This window comes from Theropithecus gelada, chromosome 6 (genome assembly GCF_003255815.1).
Source record: "Theropithecus gelada isolate Dixy chromosome 6, Tgel_1.0, whole genome shotgun sequence".
NCBI lineage: Eukaryota > Metazoa > Chordata > Mammalia > Primates > Cercopithecidae > Theropithecus > Theropithecus gelada.
The window spans coordinates 136,916,908-136,937,006 of NC_037673.1; the positions used below are offsets into that span (position 1 = coordinate 136,916,908).

The 20,099-nt window shown below is 46.9% G+C and overlaps 2 protein-coding genes across 4 annotated transcripts; one reads left to right on the plus strand and one right to left on the minus strand.

The window, feature by feature from the left end:
- The first annotated feature begins 1,482 nt into the window (after nucleotides 1-1,482).
- Nucleotides 1,483-10,885, plus strand: EIF4EBP3 (eukaryotic translation initiation factor 4E binding protein 3). 2 transcript variants are annotated; one of them, XR_003119817.1, is made up of 3 exons: nucleotides 1,483-2,735; nucleotides 10,221-10,391; nucleotides 10,541-10,883. XR_003119817.1 is itself a non-coding variant. In XM_025387723.1 (3 exons), exons 1-3 carry the CDS (start codon nucleotides 9,060-9,062, stop codon nucleotides 10,582-10,584), a joined length of 318 nt encoding a protein of 105 aa, XP_025243508.1. In that variant the 5' UTR covers nucleotides 8,579-9,059; the 3' UTR covers nucleotides 10,585-10,885. The 2 variants fall into 2 exon arrangements, 1 of the variants encoding a protein (XP_025243508.1); XM_025387723.1 differs by lacking the exon at nucleotides 1,483-2,735 and adding an exon at nucleotides 8,579-9,162 and having other exon boundaries at nucleotides 10,541-10,885.
- A 1,283-nt stretch (nucleotides 10,886-12,168) lies between these two features.
- Nucleotides 12,169-20,036, minus strand: SRA1 (steroid receptor RNA activator 1). 2 transcript variants are annotated; one of them, XM_025387721.1, is made up of 5 exons: nucleotides 19,377-20,036; nucleotides 19,096-19,221; nucleotides 13,642-13,844; nucleotides 12,724-12,832; nucleotides 12,169-12,573 (listed from the first exon to the last, which is right to left on the minus strand). In XM_025387721.1, the coding sequence occupies exons 1-5, from the start codon at nucleotides 19,435-19,437 to the stop codon at nucleotides 12,365-12,367; spliced, it is 708 nt and encodes a 235-aa protein (XP_025243506.1). In that variant the 5' UTR covers nucleotides 19,438-20,036; the 3' UTR covers nucleotides 12,169-12,364. The 2 variants fall into 2 exon arrangements, with proteins under 2 accessions (XP_025243506.1, XP_025243507.1); XM_025387722.1 differs by lacking the exon at nucleotides 13,642-13,844 and having other exon boundaries at nucleotides 19,096-19,401.
- Between the last annotated feature and the right edge of the window lie 63 nt (nucleotides 20,037-20,099).

A 20,099-nucleotide genomic window follows, 5' to 3' on the forward strand; every position in this document is an offset into this window, starting at 1 on the left:
TGGTCATGCAGGTACCACCCAATCCACATTATATTGAACCAGATGGTTAATACTATATTTGTAACAGGCTTCTCACATTTAACACTTGAGTCCCTTCTTAGACTGCCTTGAAAAAGCACTTTTAAGACTATTTACCTATTTATTCTGTGTTAAACATTCCTTGTTCCCTTGTTGTCTTCTATATCCTTTAACATATGAGAAAGTTTCAAGCTCTGGCAATGTGTCTTATCTGACTTTAGCTAGCAGATAGGCCACTGATAGGTTTTTTCTCTGTAGATCTTGAGAATGTCAATAAGAACAATTGGATTTAAATCAGATGACACTAAACAAATGTAGGGACACCCAAATTATCAACTTCAGGTTCCTTCTGTGCTTCCTGACCTTTTTTATCTGAAAGATTTATCCGGTTATAGATATTTTAAGTTTTATATGAGTTGGGACATAAGAGGGAGGTGACTCCCATCGTTCTGTTGTATTATTGAATTAGACGAGTAATGTTTATAATGTATATATATTATACTATATACATTATATATAATATATAATATATAATGTCATATTATATAACATATTATATATTATATACATTATAATGTATATAATGTTTATAAATATGTGTAATTCTGTAAGTTTTACATGTAGTTACATGTAACTAAGTTACATGTTACATTTTATTATATATATTATATATTACATATTATATAATTATATATTATATATTATATATAATTATATTATATTATCTACATTATAATGTATATAATGTATATAATGTAGATAATATAAAGTAATGTTTATAAATATGTGAGTAATTCTGTAAGTTTTACATGTAGTTACATACATTTTACTTAGTTCCATGTAACTAAGTAATACTTAGTTCCATGGCCCTAAGCATGGAATCAATATGTTTAACAAGCTAAACAGAGGAACCCTGGAATGGGCTGCTTTGGCCAAACCATAGGCTATGCCGAGAAGGAAAAGTTATCCCACTGAAAATTATAGTCATCAACTTACTTGTGTTTTAATAAAGCTGAATTTTTCCTGGTCAGTATAGGCAATACAGAAAAGAAAACAAGAAAATGTTTGGAGCTGATAGAGAAGCCAAAACTCATATCAAGGCAAAGACGGATGCACAGAAAAAAAGTAGTAACTAGGGACAGAACTATGTTAGCAGCACCTTTCTACACTCATGCCAACAGGAATTCTTAATTTTCTCTGCCCAGGTCCTAAAGCTAGGACCACATCAGGCACACTATGTTTGATCTGTGTCAGATATACCTGCTTCTTTTATCTTCTATATCACCTTACATATGAGAAAAGCTTCCTTAATTAAGCTTATGTCTTATTTTGTGTTTTGAATGGATTTTGAAAGTTTTGTTTATATTGAAGCTACTACTCTGTAGTGATTGATAACTACATCAAGTATCATTAAGGGGCCCCTTGACCTTTGTGGGGGCAGTTGGGTGGGGCACAAAAGACTCATTGGATCACTTGTATATCTTGCTGTTTCCACTTAACATTAACAGCAACAAGAAAAATCACCTAAAATTGGTGAAATGAATGAAACTACTCTTGATGAAATATATACTAGTGAGAAATAATACTAAATAAATTATTCAGTGAGACAAAAAGGTGAGTTTTATTCTATCTTAACTGTCTACAATACATTTGAATTGTCTGGAGGAGCCCTTAAGTCCATATTCCGCACCTTGAGGACAACCAAATGAGAAATTTTATTTCAGGTCAGTAACTAGAATTTATGAAGAGAAAGGAGATAATTATGAGGAATCCCTAGGAAAATTGGGAGGAAAACAACAGTTGTGCAGTTGGGAGTAGTTCTTTAGGATACGCTCCTCCCTTCCCTCTTACCAGCACTTCCTTCCTTTCTTTCTGACTATTTGGATCCCAGTAGCCTGCTCCCAACCTCATTTCGCCTGCTAAATCTCTTCTTCCTCTGCCTGCCTCTTCCTGGCACTACTTTACTGCTATTTTACCAACCTGAACATTTGGATAAAACCTAGCTCAGGTAAGAACTTAATTACTTTCAAAATATATAAGGGATATGGGAGGAGACAGCATGGGTACAGTGGAACAGTAGTCAGAGCCTAAATTCTATTTTCATTTCTGCCACTTGAAGCTTTATGGCCTTAGGCAAATCATCTCACCTTTCTGGGCTTCACTTTTCTCATCTGAAATTGAACTCAAGAGTCTTCTAGTTCTAACACAGGATTTCTTCTTGTGAATAAGAATATAAGATATGGAAATATTGGAAGCCATTAGATTGTTTACAGTGCTGAAGTTAGAGAGCCCCTAGCATTGGTTCTGATAAGGAATCGAAATAAATCCTGCCATTATTATGGGGGCCAGTATTGAGATTTTAGTGGAGGTAGAAGACCTTGCACATCTTTAGTGAGCCTTCAAGTCACGAAGAAACATCCTGCTAAGGTATAGATCAAACCCAGTGAAATGAAACTATAGGAATGAAACTATATCATCAAGGTTTCTGGACCCACTTATTTCAACTTGTGTTCAATGTAATAAAATTCCGCTACCAATAAAATTATTGATGTTTTAAGACCCTTTAAACCTATTGTGGCTACAGTGTGCTGACTTGCCCTTTTATAGGCCAGTCTGCTTCCTTCAGTCCCTGCTCTCAAAGGGGAAATCCCATCACCTCAGCTAACCAGACCGAAGAAGAGAATTGGACGGCCGATAGTGGCCTCTCCTAATCAGAGGTAAGACATTTTAGGACTTGGAACTATGGTTTCCCTCTCTTCACGTAGATTCTGGCCAAGTCCTCCTCCCAATCCCAAAACTGCAAGAGAGAACCATCCTCAGTTTTAGTTAACTTATAGAAGGGGAGGCCGGGCATGGTGGCTCACGCTTGTAATCCCAGCACTTTGGGAGGCCGAGGTGGGTGGATCACCTGAAGTCAGCAGTTTGAGACCATCTTGGGCAACATGGTGAAACCCTGTCTCTACTAAAAATACAAAAGTTGGCCGGGCATGGTGGCTTACGCCTATAATCCCAGCACTCTGGGAGGCTGAGGCAGGCGGATCACAAGGTCAGGAGATCAAGACAGTCCTGGCTAACACAGTGAAACCCCATCTCTACTAACAATATAAAAAATTAGCCAGGTGTGGTGGCGGGTGCCAGCTACTCGGGAAGCTGAGGCAGAAGAATGGTGTGAACCCGGGAGGCATAGCTTGCAGTGAGCCGAGATCACACCATTGCACTTCAGCCTAGGCGACAGAGCCAGACTCCATCTCAAAAAAAAAGTTAGCCAGGTGTGGTGGCACGTGCCTGTGATTTCAGCTACTCAGAAAGCTGACGCAGGAGAATCGCTAGAACACAGGAGGTAGAAGCTGCACTGAGCCAAGATCACACTACTGCAGTCCAGCCTGGGCGACAGAGCAAGACTCTGTCTCAAAAAAAAAAAAAAAAAAAAAAAGGAGAAAGGCTGGCTACATTATAATTTCAAGCCAGAGAGAGAAGTACTTAGTATATGTGGTTCTGTCCCACTGTTTAAGACCTTTGGGGCTGGGCGTGGTGGCTCATACCTGTAATCCCAGCACTTTGGGAGGCCGAGGCGGGTGGATCACCTGAGGTCAGGAGTTCAAGACCAGCTTGGCCAACATGGTGAAATCCTGTCTCTACTAAAAATACAAAAATTGGCCGGGTATGGTGGTATGCGCCTGTAATCCCAGCTACTCGGGAGGCTGAGGCAGGAGAATCACTTGAACCGAGGAGGCGGAGGTTGCAGTGAGCCAAGATCGTGCCATCGCACTCCAGCCTGGGTGATAAGAGTGAGACTTCATCTAATGAAAAACAAAAACAAAAACAAAAAGGCCTTTGACCACATTGTAAATCCAAGAAAAGGCAAGCAAGCCTGTAGGAAAACAGCTTCTGAATGAACATCTTGTTCTCTAACAAGAAGCATTTCTACCAAGACATACAACTGGTTATGATGTCTTCCCAGTGGACCCTGCCCCCTATAGTGAGGGGCTCTGGTAATACTGCATTTTCCATTTATCCTCAGTGATTTGTCATTTGCAAACAGGCAGGTTCATGTGCCTCCATCCTCTCCTTTAGGCAATGGGTGAGAGAAAGGTGGTTTTAAGTATCAAAAACTTAAGTGTGTTAAGACCACCTCCAATAAAAGGCATGACCCTGGGCTTCAACACCTAATTTGGAAAAGAAGATCATGAATCAAACGCTTAAATGTGAATCCAGAGTAATTTGCCTGATAACAGAGGCCTGGTATTTCCTTATAGGTTTAATCAGATATCTGGGGGTGGGGCCTGGGCATAGGTATTTTTAAACACTTCCATATTCTAATAGGTAATTAGTTGGTTTTTATTTTTTAATGAGACGGAGTCTCACTCTGTTGCTTAGGCTGGAGTGCAGTGGTGCCATCTTGCCTCACTGCAACCTCTGCCTCCTGAGTTCAAGCAATTCTCCTACCTCAGCCTCCCAAGTGGCTGGGATTACAGGCGCACACCACCACTTGGCTAATTTTTGTATTTTTAGTAGAGATGGGGTTTCTCCATGTTTGCCAGGCTGGTCTTGAACTCCTGACCTCAAATGATTCGCCTGCCTCAGCCTCCCAGAGTGCTGGGATTACAGGCATGAACCACCTTGCCCAGCCAGTAATTAGTATTGACCCTCTGATTTAAATTCTTGTTTCTTCATCCAGATTGCATGGATGATGAATCTGGCTTTCTCTCTAAAGCCAGCTACGTATTCCCCAGCTCTTACCGCACACAGTGACTCCAGAAGAGTTAGCTGCAAGCAGTAGTCATTATAGTAGTAGTAACTGCGGCTGTTATTTTGTGGTAGAGATTAATAGAAGGAAGACCTCACTTCCACAATGACTGTTCTTGAAAATCTTTGATACTTTTCTCCCGATTCTCCTATTTCCGACTCATCTTTCTCAGTCTCTTTTGGTGAATTATTTTTCTCTACTACCTTTTAAATAAATAAATGTTGATATGCCCAGGTTTCTATACTGTATCTTCTCCCCAGATGATCTCATCCCACATTTATTTAGTTATAAATGGAGATAGGGTCTTGCTGTATTGCCCAGGTCTTGAACTCCTGGGCTCAAGCAGTCCTCCCACCTCAGCCTCCCAAAATGCTGGAATTAACAGGTGTGAGCCACTGATCCTAGCCCATCCCCACACTCTTGAATTTCACACCACCCAAATTTGAGCCACTAACTCAGAGTTCTCCCCATGGCTTCAGTATATCTAGCTTCCTACTGTGCTCCATCTGGACACATATTATTCATTCTCTCACATAAGATATGCTGCTCTTCTTGTTTTCCCTACCATATTAGTTGGTGCTACTAGCCACCAAGACTCTCAAGCCAAAAGACTGAAAATTATCCTAGTTTACACTTTCTCTCACCCCACTCTTAATCAGTCACTTTATTCTTCCTCTGTGTATCTGAATCTCATCCACTTCTCTCCATCCTCACAGCCACCACCCATTTCCCCACCTGGTTTCACTAGGCTAGACTCTCCACCCTCAAATCTCACCATCCTCCACGCTATTCTCACATTCCCCGTCAGACACTTTCTCACCTCGTATAAAAGGTGAGTTATCATAAATGATTCACTGCAATCTGTTCCCAAGTGTCTAGCACTGCTAAGACACTTCATTTTGGCATGCACCATTTTGTAAGACACCCAAAATCCTTTTCGGGACAATAAAATATGCAAACCCTTGCTACCTGAAGTGTGTTTCTGAGGCCCTGAAGCATTTGCATTACTGTATTAAAAATTCACAATTGCAGCCAGGCCTGGTGGCTCATACCTGTAACTCTAGCACTTTGGGAGGCCAAAGCAGGCAGATCACTGGAGATCAGGAGTTCGAGAGCAGCTTGGCTAACATAGTGAAACCCGGTCTCTACTAAAAATACAAAAAATTAGCCAGGTGTGGTGGTGGGTGCCTGTAATTCCAGCTACTCGGGAGGCTGAGGCAGGAGAATTGCTTGAAGCCAGGAGGCAGAGGTTGCAGTGAGCCGAGATCATGCCACGGCACTCTAGCTTGGGTGACAGAGCAAGACTCCATCTTAAAAAGAAAAATATCAGCCAGGTGTGGTGGCTCACACCTGTAATCCTAGCACTTTGGGAGGCTGAGGCAGGTGGATCACCTGAGGTCGGGAGTTCAAGACCAGCCTGACCAACATGGAGAAACCCTGTCTCTACTAAAAATACAAAATTAGCTGGGTGTGGGGGTGCATACCTATAATCCCAGCTACTCTGGAGGCTGAGGCAGGAGAATCGCTTAAACCTGGGAAGCGGAGGTTGTGGTGAGCCAAGATCATGCCATTACACTCCAGCCTGAGCGACAATAGTGAAACTCCATCTCAAAAAAAAAAGAAATCCACAATTGGCTGGGCTCAGTGGCTCATGCCTGTAATCTCAACACTTTGGGAGGCCAAGGTGGGAGGATCACTTGAGCCCACAAGTTTGAGACCAGCCTGGGCAACATAGTGCGACCCCGCCTTTACCAAAAATTTAAAAATTAGCCAGGTACAGTGGCATGCACCTGTGGTCCCAGATACTCAGGACACTGAAGTGGGAGGGTCACCTGAGCCCGGGAGGTTGAGACTGCAGTGAGCCATGATTGTACCACTACACTCCAGCTTGGGTGACAGTGAGACCCTGTTTCAAAAAAAAAAATCCAAAATCTCACCCCAGACCAATACTGTGTCAGAATTCTCATTTTAACAATATCTCGGCCGGGCGTGGTGGCTCAAGCCTGTAATCCCAGCACTTTGGGAAGCCGAGACGGGCGGATCACAAGGTCGGGAGATCGAGACCATCCTGGCTAACACGGTGAAACCCCGTCTCTACTAAAAAATACAAAAAACTAGCCGGGCGAGGTGGCGGGCGTCTGTAGTCCCAGCTACTCAGGAGGCTGAGGCAGGAGAATGGCGTAAACCCGGGAGGCGGAGCTTGCAGTGAGCTGAGATCCGGCCACTGCACTCCAGCCTGGGCGACAGAGCGAGACTCCGTCTCAAAAAAAAAAAAACAAAACAAAACAAAACAGTATCTCCAGATGATTTATATGCACATTAAAGTTTGAGAAGCTGGCCAGGTGTGGTGGCTCACACTTATAATACCAGCACTTTGGGAGGCCGAGGCAGGTAGGTTACTTGAGCTCAGGAGTTTGAGACCAGCCTGGGCAACATGGTGAAACCTTGTCTCTACAAAAAATACCAAAATTAGCCCACTGTGGTGGCAGGCGCCTGTGGTCCCAGCTACTCAGGAGGCTGAGGTGGGATGATGCCCTGAGCGCAGGAGGCAGAGTTTGCAGTGAGCTGAGATTACACCACTGCATTCCAGCCTGGGCAGCAGAGCAAAACCCTATCTCAGAAAATAAATAGTTTGAGAAGCAATATTTTTTTAAATGAGTGAAGAAATCAGACCTAAGGAGAAATCTGATGAAACCAGAGCTGAGAGAATATTGATAAATGGGTACAGTCAGGTGGTCTATACTTAATTTTTGGTGAGGGGAAGGGACAGTGGAGGCAGTACTGATTTTGAGGAAGCCAAACAGAGGACAGCTGGATGAATTCAAGATTTCCAGTGTATATACATCTTCACCAATCCCACCAACTCGCTCCAGCCTGTCTTATCACTATATCTACATAAAAAAAACTTACCAGGCCGGGCGCGGTGGCTCAAGCCTGTAATCCCAGCACTTTGGGAGGCCGAGACGGGCGGATCACGAGGTCAGGAGATCGAGACCATCCTGGCTAACCCGGTGAAACCCCGTCTCTAGTAAAAAAATACAAAAAAATAGCCGGGCGAGGTGGCGGGCGCCTGTAGTCCCAGCTACTCGGGAGGCTGAGGCAGGAGAATGGCGTAAACCCGGGAGGCGGAGCTTGCAATGAGCCGAGATCCGGCCACTGCACTCCAGGCTGGGCGACAGAGCCAGACTCCCTCTCAAAAAAAAAAAAAAAAAAACTTACCTCCAAGGTCAAACTCTTTGACCTTTCTTCCCTGCTAACTAAAGACCAAGCCCTCCTCACTAGCCCCCTGCCCTTCCTTAGTTAACTGGTAGAGAGATCAAAGGGCAGGCCTCCTGACTGGTGATGCCTCAGCTGTAGCCCCCAAACTTGACTCATCCTTTTATTAGTCCAGGTACCACTTCTTCAGAAAGATGACCAGCCCTCCCTGACCTTCCCTTTCCTGCTGTGCTCGAGGCCATCAAGGCATGTTTCACCCCGTACTGTTTTTGTTTTGAGACAGGGTCTCGCTGTCACCCAGGCTGGAGTGCAGTGACGCGATCTCCGCTCACTGCAACCTCCACCCCCTGGGTTCAACCCATCCTTCTACCTCAGCTTCCTGAGTAGCTGGGTCCACAGGCATATGCTGCCACACCCGGCTAACTTTTGTATTTTTAGTAGAGACTAGGTTTCACCATGTTGCCCAGGCTGGTCTCAGACTCCTGGGCTCAAGCAATCCACCCGCCTTAGCCTCCCAAAGTGCTGGGATTACAGGCATGAGCACCCAGCCTTGTACTGTTACTGTTTATGGGAGGCAGTACACTGCTGGGTTTAAGGGCACAGTCCTGGAATCAGATGCAGTCAGATTTGAATCCCAGCTTCCCTTCCTGCAAGATGTGTGACTTTGGCTAATCATAGTGCTTTACTATCCAAAAGCTGGCGAGGAATGGGTGAACTAGTACAGGATAAAAATGCTTGCCCTACTTCGCCTGCCCCCAGCTCCCAGCTATGAACAATAAATAGCTGAGCTGCTGCAGCACTCAGAGGCAGGTTGGCCAGCTCTGGGCCAGCAGGAACTGGAAGCCGGTGCGGGGCCTGGGACTTTGGACGCATTTCCAGCTTTCTCTGAACCGGGCAGGTTTCCTATCGGATAGAGCGGGACTGTCAGGTTGAGTGACCGCGGGTGGCCCGCCCTGGGCATGATGTTGTTCTAGTGTTACCAGCAGCTGCACGTGGTCGGTTGAGTCCGCCTCAGACTCAGAGCTGCGCCCCTCGACCTCAACGCCAGGCGGTTACTTTGCTGCCCCTCCCGCTCGCTATGTCAACGTCCACTAGCTGCCCGATTCCCTGGGGCCGGGACCAGCTGCCCGACTGCTACAGCACCACGCTGGGGGGCATGCTATACGCCACTACCCCGGGAGGTCAGCGGGCCGGGCAGGGGTCCACAGGCTGTGGGCATATTAGCGTGTGCTTGTTGTTGCGGGTCGGGGGTAGGGGAGGGACAGGCCTAGGACTTGTCTGCAGGCCCCTCTACAGGTAGCTTTGGGGGAGAATGTTTGGAGCGGAAGCTCAGTTCCCAAAAACTTCTAAGTGATGCAACGAGGCCATGAGCCTAACTTCCGTGTGTTTGGGCTGTAATCCTTCATTGTGGCCTGGGTTCTTGGCGCCTTACACGTGCTCCTTACCCCTCACGACTTTGCTTCCTAGGAATAGGGGCCAGGGCCCCCTACTGAGCATGACCTCAGCCGGAAACACTGGGTCTTGAGAAGTGCAATGGCTAGAATAGTTGGGGCAGTTGCTCCGTTTATGTGTTGCTGGCTGGCGTCTGTTTGGTTGGGCGAGCAGCCTGGGATCACGAGCTGCTGGGCTCCCGACCCAGGGATTCCTGCCACGCGGAAGCGGAGGGGAGGAACAGGGCAGGGCCCTTTGAGGACATTATGTGGCCAAGTTCCTCTGAGCTAGTATGAACCTTATAGGACCTGGGAGGGGTCAGGATTAGAACAGTACTGTTTCTCCTCCCGGCAGGAGATAGCCCAGGTGACAGCACTGGGTGGAACCCTTCACAACTATTTCATTTCTTGAATCACCTGAGGCTGTTAGTCTAGGTCTCACCTTCACTGGTGAGACCAAAGCAAGGTTTCAGAGTGGTAGAGGAGCAGCATGAAGTACCTGAACTCCAAGTTTGGTGTTCCTCTTACAGCCAAGATCTGAAGCTCCCCCAAACATAAAGCCCCTGCCTATACCAGCTGGGATGCCCCACTTGCTTTATACCCACATCTTGGTTAGGTCTGGAAGATTTTAAGCACTATGAAAGCTTATCTGCTGAGAACCTAGCTGGGCTTCAGAGCAGATGTCCTTTGATACACAGGGAAATTCAACACCACCCTCACGTCCAGGCCCCAAAAGGCCTGAGTCTGGGACCCCAGTCACCTCTGTACCCAAGCTCCTGACTCTTACCTCAGTCCCAACCCCTTGACAGGCACCAGGATCATCTACGACCGAAAGTTCCTGCTGGAGTGCAAGAACTCACCCATTGCCCGGACACCCCCCTGCTGCCTCCCTCAGATTCCCGGGGTCACAACTCCTCCAACAGCCCCACTCTCCAAGCTGGAGGAGCTGAAGGAGCAGGAGACAGAGGAAGAGATACCCGGTAAGGAAAGCAGGAATTAAGAATTGTCCCAGCCTTTGAGTTCAAATGCCACTGTGACACAGTGTGGGGGTTCAATTCCAAGAGGGGTTTCTGCACTGCCTGCAGATCCTCAGACCAGCAACCTGTCCTCCTGCCTTTTCTCTCTCCAGATGACGCTCAATTTGAAATGGACATCTCATCCAGTTGCAGATGACCCTGCATGTGGAGTTACAGAGGGATCCCTCATGCCACTGCTGCCACCACCTCTTCCTGGGGCATCCAAAGGCCAGCTGGCCTCATCTAATCTGGAAGGGAGTGACTTGTTAGTTCCAGGCCTCCTTTAGTTCTGAGGCAGCTAGACCAGGGACAGGAGTGGGCAACTTGCCAAGCCCTTAACTCTACTTCCTCTTCGGTCTGTGGTACTCCTCCTAACCCTAACCCTCTATGCTCAGGGGCTGGAACTGGGGAATGGAGTAAGTCACCTTCTGGCTGCTTAGTAAACATTCAAAGAAATGCCTTGGCTCCAGTGTTCTCAATGCTTATTTTCTCATCCCAGCCACACAGCTGAGGGCCCCGGCAGGTCTGGTTAAGCTCAGAGGCCTCAGATCCATTCCCAGTTCCCACTAGGCCCACTTCCAGCAGCAATTAGAACCTGAGGCATACTACAGTGGCAGGTTACATGAGCCTCCAAACCATAAACAGCAATAGCTTGGCCGCTGCCAAGGGCTGTTCTTGTCTTTCCAGGAAGCAGCCTTCCTGGAACCAGGACCCTACCCAGCAACCCCTCCCCTATCCATTCCAAAGCAGGACTCTTGGAAAACATGGGCTGTCCCAGCCTATAGCCATCCCCAGTCTCCCCCCATGCCTTTTCTGCTTACCATCTCTAAGTACCAGTTCCTCTATTCCAACACCAAAAACCTTGTACCCTCCCTTCTCACAGCATGATAATCCACCAAGTACCTCTCTCAAAGGGTTATAAGAGACCTTAGAGTTCACACTGAAACCCAAAATGAGGCAGCAGCTTGTTTGGCATGTCAGTTAAAATCCCAAATCTCAGTAATCTGGTCTTTTTCTCCTTTGATTTATACAGCAAAAACCCCACTCAGTGTGGTTCTAATCTCTGTAACACCTGTATCTCAAGGGTGATACAGTGCAAATAGGACTGTCTTTCTTTTTGTTGAGGGAAAAGTCTCCCTGTTCTATTTGAGTCTGTTCTCATGCTGAAATGAAACCATCCAGGCCGGGCGCGGTGGCTCACGCCTGTAATCCCTGCACTTTGGGAGGCCGAGGCGGGCGGATCACGAGGTCAGGAGATCGAGACCATCCTGGCTAACACGGTGAAACCCCGTCTCTACTAAAATACAAAAAATTAGCCGGGCGCGGTGGCGGGCGCCTGTAGTCCCAGCTACTCGGGAGGCTGAGGCAGGAGAATGGCGCGAACCCGGGAGGCGGAGCTTGCAGTGAGCCGAGATGGTGCCACTGCACTCCAGCCTGGGCGACAGAGTGAAGACTCCGCCTCAAAAAAAAAAAATAAATAAATAAAATAAAAAAAAATAAAAAAATAAAAAAAATGAAATGAAACCATCCAAACACAGAGCTGCTCCACCTAGCACAGGATGTGCTTTCAGTCTAATTTGGGAAAAAGAGGTAGGCAGTAGTCTGACTGTACCCAGCAGATCCCTTCCTGATGAATGGAGAAGGGAGAACAGACGTTTGCAGATGCACAGGGGGCACGGCAGTCGAGGACACCAGAGGGGACTAGCTTGGCACAGGAAGGGTTCATCTCTCCTACCCAAGGCCCACCACAGAGATGTTTTTATTGAAATGCATGTTACGAGTAACACATGAACTCCCTCTGGCCCAGGTGGGACCTCTTCCCTTATAGGTGGGTCAGGCCCAGTGGGACAGTCTTGTTGGTGGTAAGAAGGGGGCCAAGTGAGAGAAGGCCTCCAAGGCATAGGAGATGGTGTCCGGTGAGTCTGCGGAACCGAGGATTATGGAGCCTGCTGGAAGCCTGGTATGGTGTGGTTCTCAGCTGTGGCTGCAGATTTCTCTTCATTGGCTGCCTCCTCTGAAAACAGACTCCTCTTTTCTGCAATTAATCTTTTAACTCCTACCATCCACTGACTGACCTCAGTCACATAGTCAACCATGAGTGAGCGGTGGATGTCATCTGCTGCGTCCCACCGATGGCTTGAAAGCTCTGAAGAGAGATGGGGATTGAGCAAGCAGCCTCTGGTACAAGAGCTTCCATGCCTCCCCTCCCAGTCAATCAAAATCTCAGCACTTGCTCCAGCACAGCCAACCACAGCAGGACAAGGGATTTAGGCTATATCAAAGAACCCACCCATACCTTGCACCAGTACAGCCATTCTCTTCTTTACAGGTATAGACAACTTTCCTCCAGCCCACTGTTCCTGCAGCAGTGCCAGGCGTCGGCTGATGTCATCACATACCTGCTTCTAAGAGACAGAAGCCCCCCCTCCAATTCAGTGCTGCCAGCCCAATGAGGGGAAGAGAGAGGAGGGCAGCACCACATAGGAAGCACCTGCTTTCTCTAGCCCACACTTTAGAGTTCTGGTTCTTTACCCAAAGATTAGAGGCCCCACTGAGAACCTGATGAAGCCTGCCTTCCCCTGCTGTCGTCTTCTGACACTGCCTGATGTTTCATTGAAAAGTAGAGGCCATTAAATGGAACTCTCTCATCTTCCCACCACCAGTCCTCCTAACCCACCTCCTCCTGTGACTAGAATTTTAAAATTTCAGGGGCTTCTCAGACTCTCAGAAGCTCATCCTGTAGCATTACTTCACAAAAAGAAAACTAAGAGCCAAAGAGGTGAAATTACCCATGCTACTTTCCCTTTAAGACATTCTTCAGATCTCTTTTTCTAAGAACTAAGAAAACACTATAGCTAGAAGAGGTTTCTTTCTTCCTAACTGGGCACAATATAAATTTCCTGAGAATAAAATCAGCCGGGTCTACTCTGAATGGCATGGAGGTACAGAAAATCAGGTTGTTCACTAATAGGAGCTGAATTCAACTCTTGTTCCCACAGCATCTTCTACTGATTGGTCTTCAAAAGTCTGTTAATGCTCCTGAAATCCTGTGTTCATTTCTCTGGGAAGGCCTTAGCAAATTCTGAAGGAGTCCATAACTCTAAAAGGACTAAGAGCCATTGTCCATTGGGTCAGAGGGTCTATCTCTGGGAGCCATTCCTGCATTTGGCTGTGGATGGAAGCCCTCTCTAACCTCTGATGTGCCAGGGCTTACCCTTGTGTGGCCACGGCAGTCTTCCAATGCCTGTTCCAAAGGTCTCAGCACATCCTCCATCAGAGCCTCAGACTCGACTGGGAAACTTGTGGGCTCCATACCAGAGGCAGGACCACTCCCCACAGGTGGGGACCTGGGAGCCTTACTTGAAGGAGGTGGAGGCCCCATTGGGGGAGGCCCAGGAGAAGTCTCTGATGCGGGGACTGAAAAGGTATAGCAGGATCAAGCAACATGGCTTAAATGGGTAAGAAGTTTAACTCTAAATTCACCCCTTCTAAGAAGGGCTACTCTCTGAGACAACTTATTCATCCAAAAATATGCATTTATGAAGTCCCCACTCTATGCAAGGCAATATGCTAGGCACTAAAGATTAGAAAAGTAAACTAGGTGGCTGGGTGTGGTGGACACGCCTGTAATCCCAGCACTTTGGGAGGCTGAGGTGGGCAGATCACCTGAGGTCGGGAGTTCAAGACCAGCCTGGCCAACAAGGCGAAACCCCGAGTCTACTAAAAATACAAAAATTAGCCGGGTATGGTGGCGCATGCCTGTAATCCCAGCTACTCAGGAGGCTGAGGCAGGAGAATCGCTTGAACCCAGGAGGCAGAGGTTGTGGTAAGCCAAGATGGTGCCATTGCACTCCAGCCTGGGCAATAAGAGCGAAACTGTCTCAAAAAAAAAAAAAGAGAAGAGAAGAAAGGTAAACCAGGCCTGGGCACAGTGGCTCACGCCTGTAATACTAACACTTTGAGAGGCCAAGGTAGGAGGACCACCTGAGCTCAGGAGTTCAAAACCAGCCTGGGCAATATAGTGACACCTCATCTCTACAAAAAAAATTTTTTAATTAGTCGAGTGTGGTGGCACACACCTATAGTCCTGGCTACTCAAGAGGAAGTAAACCAGACAGATTAAGTTCCTGACCTCAGAAAGCTTAATTCTAGAGGGATGGAAAAAAACACAAAATTACTAAATTATGTTACATGCTACCAAGAAATAAAATGGTTTATGCAATAAAGAGAAATGGGAGAACCTATCTAGACTAAGTGTTCAGGAAGGCCTTCTGAGGTACATTTAAGTTTATCTGAGCTCACTCGCTATGTGACTTTCAGCAAGTTACTTTCAACCAGAGCTTAGGTTCCTCTTCCATAAAATGGGGATGTATATAATGCCACTTATTTCACAAGGTTGCAATGAAGATTAGGAATATAGGTACAGGCTAAGTGTGGTGACACATGCCTCCAATCCCAGCACACTGGGAGGCTGAGACAGGAAGATCACTTGAGCCCAGGAGTTTGAGAGCAGCCTAAGCAGCATAGTAAGACCCTCTTTAAAAAAAAAAAAAAGGCCCGGCGCGGTGGCTCAAGCCTGTAATCCCAGCACTTTGGGAGGCTGAGACGGGCGGATCACGAGGTCAGGAGATCGAGACCATCCTGGCTAACACAATGAAACCTGTCTCTACTAAAAAAATACAAAAAACTAGCCGGGCGAGGTGGCAGGCACCTGTAGTCCCAGCTACTCGGGAGGCTGAGGCAGGAGAATGGCGTAGACCCAGGAGGCGGAGCTTGCAGTGAGCTGAGATCCGGCCACTGCACTCCAGCCTGGGCGACAGAGCGAGACTCCGTCTCAACAACAACAACAAAAAATACAGTTGCTAGTGTGTAGCAAAAAGTACAAACTGAGCTGTTTTTATTAAATCGAGAACTAATGGATGAGACAGATGCAGCTATGAAGAGTTGAAAGAACATGTACTAGGTAGAGGTGAGAGCAGTGCCCAAGAAGCAGGAAAACTTTTGACTTGTTCAAGAGACAAAAATGAGGCCTGTAGGGCTAAAAACTATTATCACTGAAGAAAGTAGTATGAGCTATCATTAGAGAGGTAAGCAGAGGGTCCAGACCCTGTGGGGTTTTGGAAGAGTTTGGTCTTGAGTCAGTGGTACTGGGAAGCCACTGCAGGTTTATAAAAGCAAGGGGTGATGTGATCAGACTTATTCTTAAACATGTATGCTCTGTGAAAAACTGATGAAAACAGGTCAACAATGGTGGCAGGAACACCAGTTGAGAGGTTGAATAGTTCAGGAAAGAGATAATGCTGGCATGGACTAGGGTAAAAGAGTAGATGAGGGGAATGGAGTAGTCTGAGATTTACTTAACAGGAAGTAGCAACAGGAGTGGATTGGGAGTGAGGAAGAGAGAAGTCAAGGTGACTCTTAGTTTCTGACTTTAGTAATGGGAACCACTAACAGAAAGACTGGAAAAGTCAAAAGTTTACTTTTAGGTACCAACATCCACAACGATGATTGATTCATTTAATAATTTGGCGTTACAGTTGACCTCTTCACCTCCAGTGATCATTTTTTCCCACCCTACATCAGCCTCTCATCCCCCTGCCTTGTTCACAACACTATCACCTCCAAAATCTGATCACCCCCTTACCCCTTCCAGCTCAGCTACTTTGATTTCCATGTACATTAACGTGGTCACCCCCTTATAAATATTTTTACCTCCTTTATCTGCTCCCATTGTCCCACTTTCCTGGTTAAACCCAACTTGCTTGCACTTGGGAGGGAAAATAGAGCCATGCTGACACTTTAAATTCATGGCCACAGATTTTAAAAGGTACCAAACACTGCCCGGACATTTTGGCTCATTTTTTCCACTCTTCAGAACTTCTCTTTCTTTCCCTGCTATCTTCTTCTGACACTGCCTGATGTTTCATTGAAAAGTAGAAGTCATTAAACGGGAACTGTCTCATCTTCCCACCACCAGTCCTCCTAACCCACCTGCATCTGTGGCCACTTTTCTTCCTCTTGTAATAGATGAAAACGTTCCTGCTCCTATCAAAAGCCATCTTTCCAGCTGCATTCTGCATCCTAGCCTCTCTTGTCTTCTCTAGACTTCCCTACTGTAACTATCTTCTCTTGCATCATCAGTTCTCCCTCTCTACTGAATCATCCCATTAGCGTACAAACATGCTCTAGTATATTACTATCAAAACACTCCCTTCACGTTCCATTTTCAGATACTGTCTCATTTCTTATCTCCACAGAATTTGAGTGAACTGTTTATAGTCACTCTCCCTACTTTTCACATTCTCTCCTCAGCCCATTCCAGCTGAGTTTCTGTTCTCACTAATGCAGGCTGCTTTTGTTATGATCACTAGTGACTGCTATGCTTGTCAAATCTAGTGGTTCCTTTTTTTCTTTTTTTTTTTTTTTTTTTTTGAGATGGAGTCCCAGGCTGGAGTGCAATGGTGCGATCTCAGCTCACTGCAGCCTCCACCTCCCAGGTTCAAATGATTCTCCTGCCTCAGCCTCCTAAGTAGCTGGGATTACAGGTACCCGCCACTATACCTGGCTACTTTTTGTATTTTTAGTAGAGAGGGGGTTTTACCATGTTGGCCAGGCTGGTCTTGAACTCCTGACCTCGTGATCCACCTGCCTCAGCCTCCAAAGTGCTGGGATTACAGGTGTGAGCCACTGCACCTGGCCCCTTGTCTCTATCTTGATGTCTCAGCAGCATTCATCCCTATTGATTCATGTCTTTACACTCTCCTATTTTTTTATTTTGGTTTTGGTTTTGTCACAGAATCTCGCTCTGTCGCCCAGGCTGGAGTGCAGTGGCCTGATGTCGGCTGACCGCAACCTCCGCCTCCCAGGTTCAAGCGTTTCTCCTGCCTCACCCTCCCAAGTAGCTGGTATTACAGGCCCCACTAATTTTTATATTTTTAGTAGAGACAGGGTTTCGCCATGTTGGCCAGGCTGGTCTTGAACTTCTTATCTCAGGTGATCTGCCCGCCTTGGCCTCCCAAAGTGCTGGGATTACAGGCGTGACTCACTGCGCCTGGCCTCTTCTATTTTCTTCTTTGGCCACTTCCCAATCTCCTTTGATGATTCTTTCTCAAGCTTGAAATGCTAGAGTGCCCTACGGCTCTGTCCCTGGCCTTATTCAAGTGTATGACATCAAATACCATCCTTGTAATGGTGACTTATTTCTCTAATTCTGGCTTAGACTTTTCCCGAAAAATAACAGCCTAAATTTCACATGGGCCCCCCAAAAAAACTCCCCCTCCCCAAAACCACTATCCCCCAGTCTTCCTATATCAAGCAAAAAATTTTAGTTATATGGATTCCTCCTAATCTACTCATTCCTACTGACCTTCTCCATCTCATATCCATCTAACTCCTAGTACCCTTATGCAAATCATTAAATCTTGCCTATATTACCGTAATAGCTGTAATTTGTCTTTCCACTCCCCTAAAATCTTGTTTTCACACAGCAGACCATGATCTTTTCAAAATGTCAATCAGTCCCTGGTTCTCAAGCTAGGAAGATAGTGCCCACAGGGCAAATGTCTGGAAACACTTTTGGCTATCACAACTGGGTGGATGCTACTGGCATCTATTGGATAGAAGTCAGAGTTGCTGATAAACACACAGGAAAGTCCCTCACAAAGAATTATCTGGCCACAACCTATCAATACTGCTGAGTTTAAGAAACCAAGCCTTGTATCATTCTTCTTCTACAGCAAAAAGGGTGTGGAGAATGGAGGGCCACTGAAAGAACCAAACCTGAGCCCCTTTATGGAGGCCACAGCACAGCCCATTTAATGGCCTGGAAAATTCTCAGGGGGAAAGGTGGCTCTCCTCTACTTTAAACTTTTCAATGGCTTCCAACTTTATGTAGACTAAAATACAAACTCCTTATCCTGGTTTACAAAGCCCACTATCCTGGTTTACAAAGTGGCTGTAGCCAGCCACTCTGTATTTCATCAGTCTCTGAATTGGCCAAACTTATTCCTTTTGCAGCTGTTTCTTTTGCTTGGAATGCTTTTTGTGTGGCTTAAATATCAGCCCCTCAGACACCTCGTTACCCAGTCATATTACATCACCGCTTATTTTTCTGTAGCACCCTCACCACTATTTAATCTTTCAGCCCATCTCCAGTGCTGCAACATGGACTCCCTGAAAGCAGAGATCTTTTTTCTCACTGCTGTCTAGTTGGCCCTTAAACAGTGCCTGACTTATAGTAAGTGCTCAGTAAATAACAGTGATTAAATGAATGAAAAAACTGTGAAGTCTGATGATTATCATATACCTAAGTGAAGACAGAATGGACAAATGAATATGCCACTATGAGGTTCTGGGAAGAGGTATAGGTTAACAAAGATAAATAACTTGAGGATTAAAACTATATTAAAAGCCACGAGTCTGGATGAGATCACCTAGGATGAAAAAATAGAGTCTTTTTAAATCAATACACCATTTATTAACCTGAGCAGCAGAGAAGGGGCTCGGAAAAGCACCTGCCCTGAGACCTTTACTGGAGCCCCATAACCTCTCTCCATAAGGAGCCCTCAGGGAAGAGAAAAAAGCCTTCCAGACAGGCTTATCTCTTACACCACCCTCCCCCTCCCCCCGCCATTCCCCGTCGGTCTCCGAGCACAGGGGCCCCACGCACCTCTGGGGGATCCATCCTGGGGTGCGGCGACCCTCTTGGTGAGCAGCGAGCGCCTGTGTCCGCTGGCCTGGGTCTGCAGCCCGTATGAGAACTGCGGCGGGTCGTTCCAGCCGCGCTCCTTGTTGCCTGCGGAGGCGAGGGATGTGTGAAGCGAGCCCGGAACTCCACTGATAGTTCATATTGGGGCTGGGGGAGACAGAGGGTCCAGACTCCGCGCCGCAACCGCCCCCAGCCTAGGCCGGGGCGAGGACCCAGTGCCCTAGCCAGTCGGCCGCGCTCACCCGGCTTCACGTACAGCTCAGCCATCTCCACTTCCGCTTGGCCAGCGGGGCAGCGCGTCATTTCCGGGACGGCCGCTCACAGTTGAGCCGCGTCCCAGGCCAGGCGGGTTGCCGGGAGCCCTGGAGGATGGATGCTCGTTCACAGCCGTCGGGAGCTGCTGTGGGGACCCTGCGGCAACTCCCTAAGACTCGAAGGCTCCATCTAACGAACCATCAGGGCCTGGTCACAAGGCACCAAAGGAGGTTGTTGTCCAGGAGCCAGCGCTCTAGGAGCCCTCATCCTCTCAGGAGCAAGTTCGAACAACCAGAAGCTCCTGCCCCACATACGCCCCGCTGCGATCTAGCCAGGTTGACTTCTACAGCCTCCTCTTGCATTGCCCTGCACAATCTCCACATTCACCTCAGGTAGCCTCACTAACTAGTACTCATCTTCCTTCAGTTCTCAGCTCAGATGTCAGTTCTTCAGGAGGCCTTCTGGAATGTCTCAGGCCAGGTTAAGTGTCTTACTTGAGCTCCCACAACCCTACAACCCTCTAAGATTTCCTAATTATATTACATCACATCTTCTGTCTTATTTGACTCTTGTTCATTTCCCTGACAGTCTCAGAAGGTGGGACCTTGCCTATTTTATTACATCCCCAGTGCCCAGCTTAGTGCGTGGCACAGGGAACTCCTTAGAAAATATGTTTGTTGAATGAATGAAGTCAGATCTCCATCACACCC

Bases quoted from the DNA above. Each gene is read 5' to 3' on its own strand.
- EIF4EBP3 (XM_025387723.1), top strand. From the start codon at position 9,060: ATGTCAACGTCCACTAGCTGCCCGATTCCCTGGGGCCGGGACCAGCTG. The intron at 9,163-10,220 runs GTCAGCGGGCCG...ACCCCTTGACAG, and splicing joins ATACGCCACTACCCCGGGAG to GCACCAGGATCATCTACGAC. The intron at 10,392-10,540 runs GTAAGGAAAGCA...TTCTCTCTCCAG, and splicing joins GACAGAGGAAGAGATACCCG to ATGACGCTCAATTTGAAATG.
- SRA1 (XM_025387721.1), bottom strand. From the start codon at position 19,437: ATGACGCGCTGCCCCGCTGGCCAAGCGGAAGTGGAGATGGCTGAGCTG. The intron at 12,833-13,641 runs GTAAGCCCTGGC...TCTGTCTCTTAG, and splicing joins ACTGCCGTGGCCACACAAGG to AAGCAGGTATGTGATGACAT. The intron at 12,574-12,723 runs GTATGGGTGGGT...ATCTCTCTTCAG, and splicing joins AATGGCTGTACTGGTGCAAG to AGCTTTCAAGCCATCGGTGG.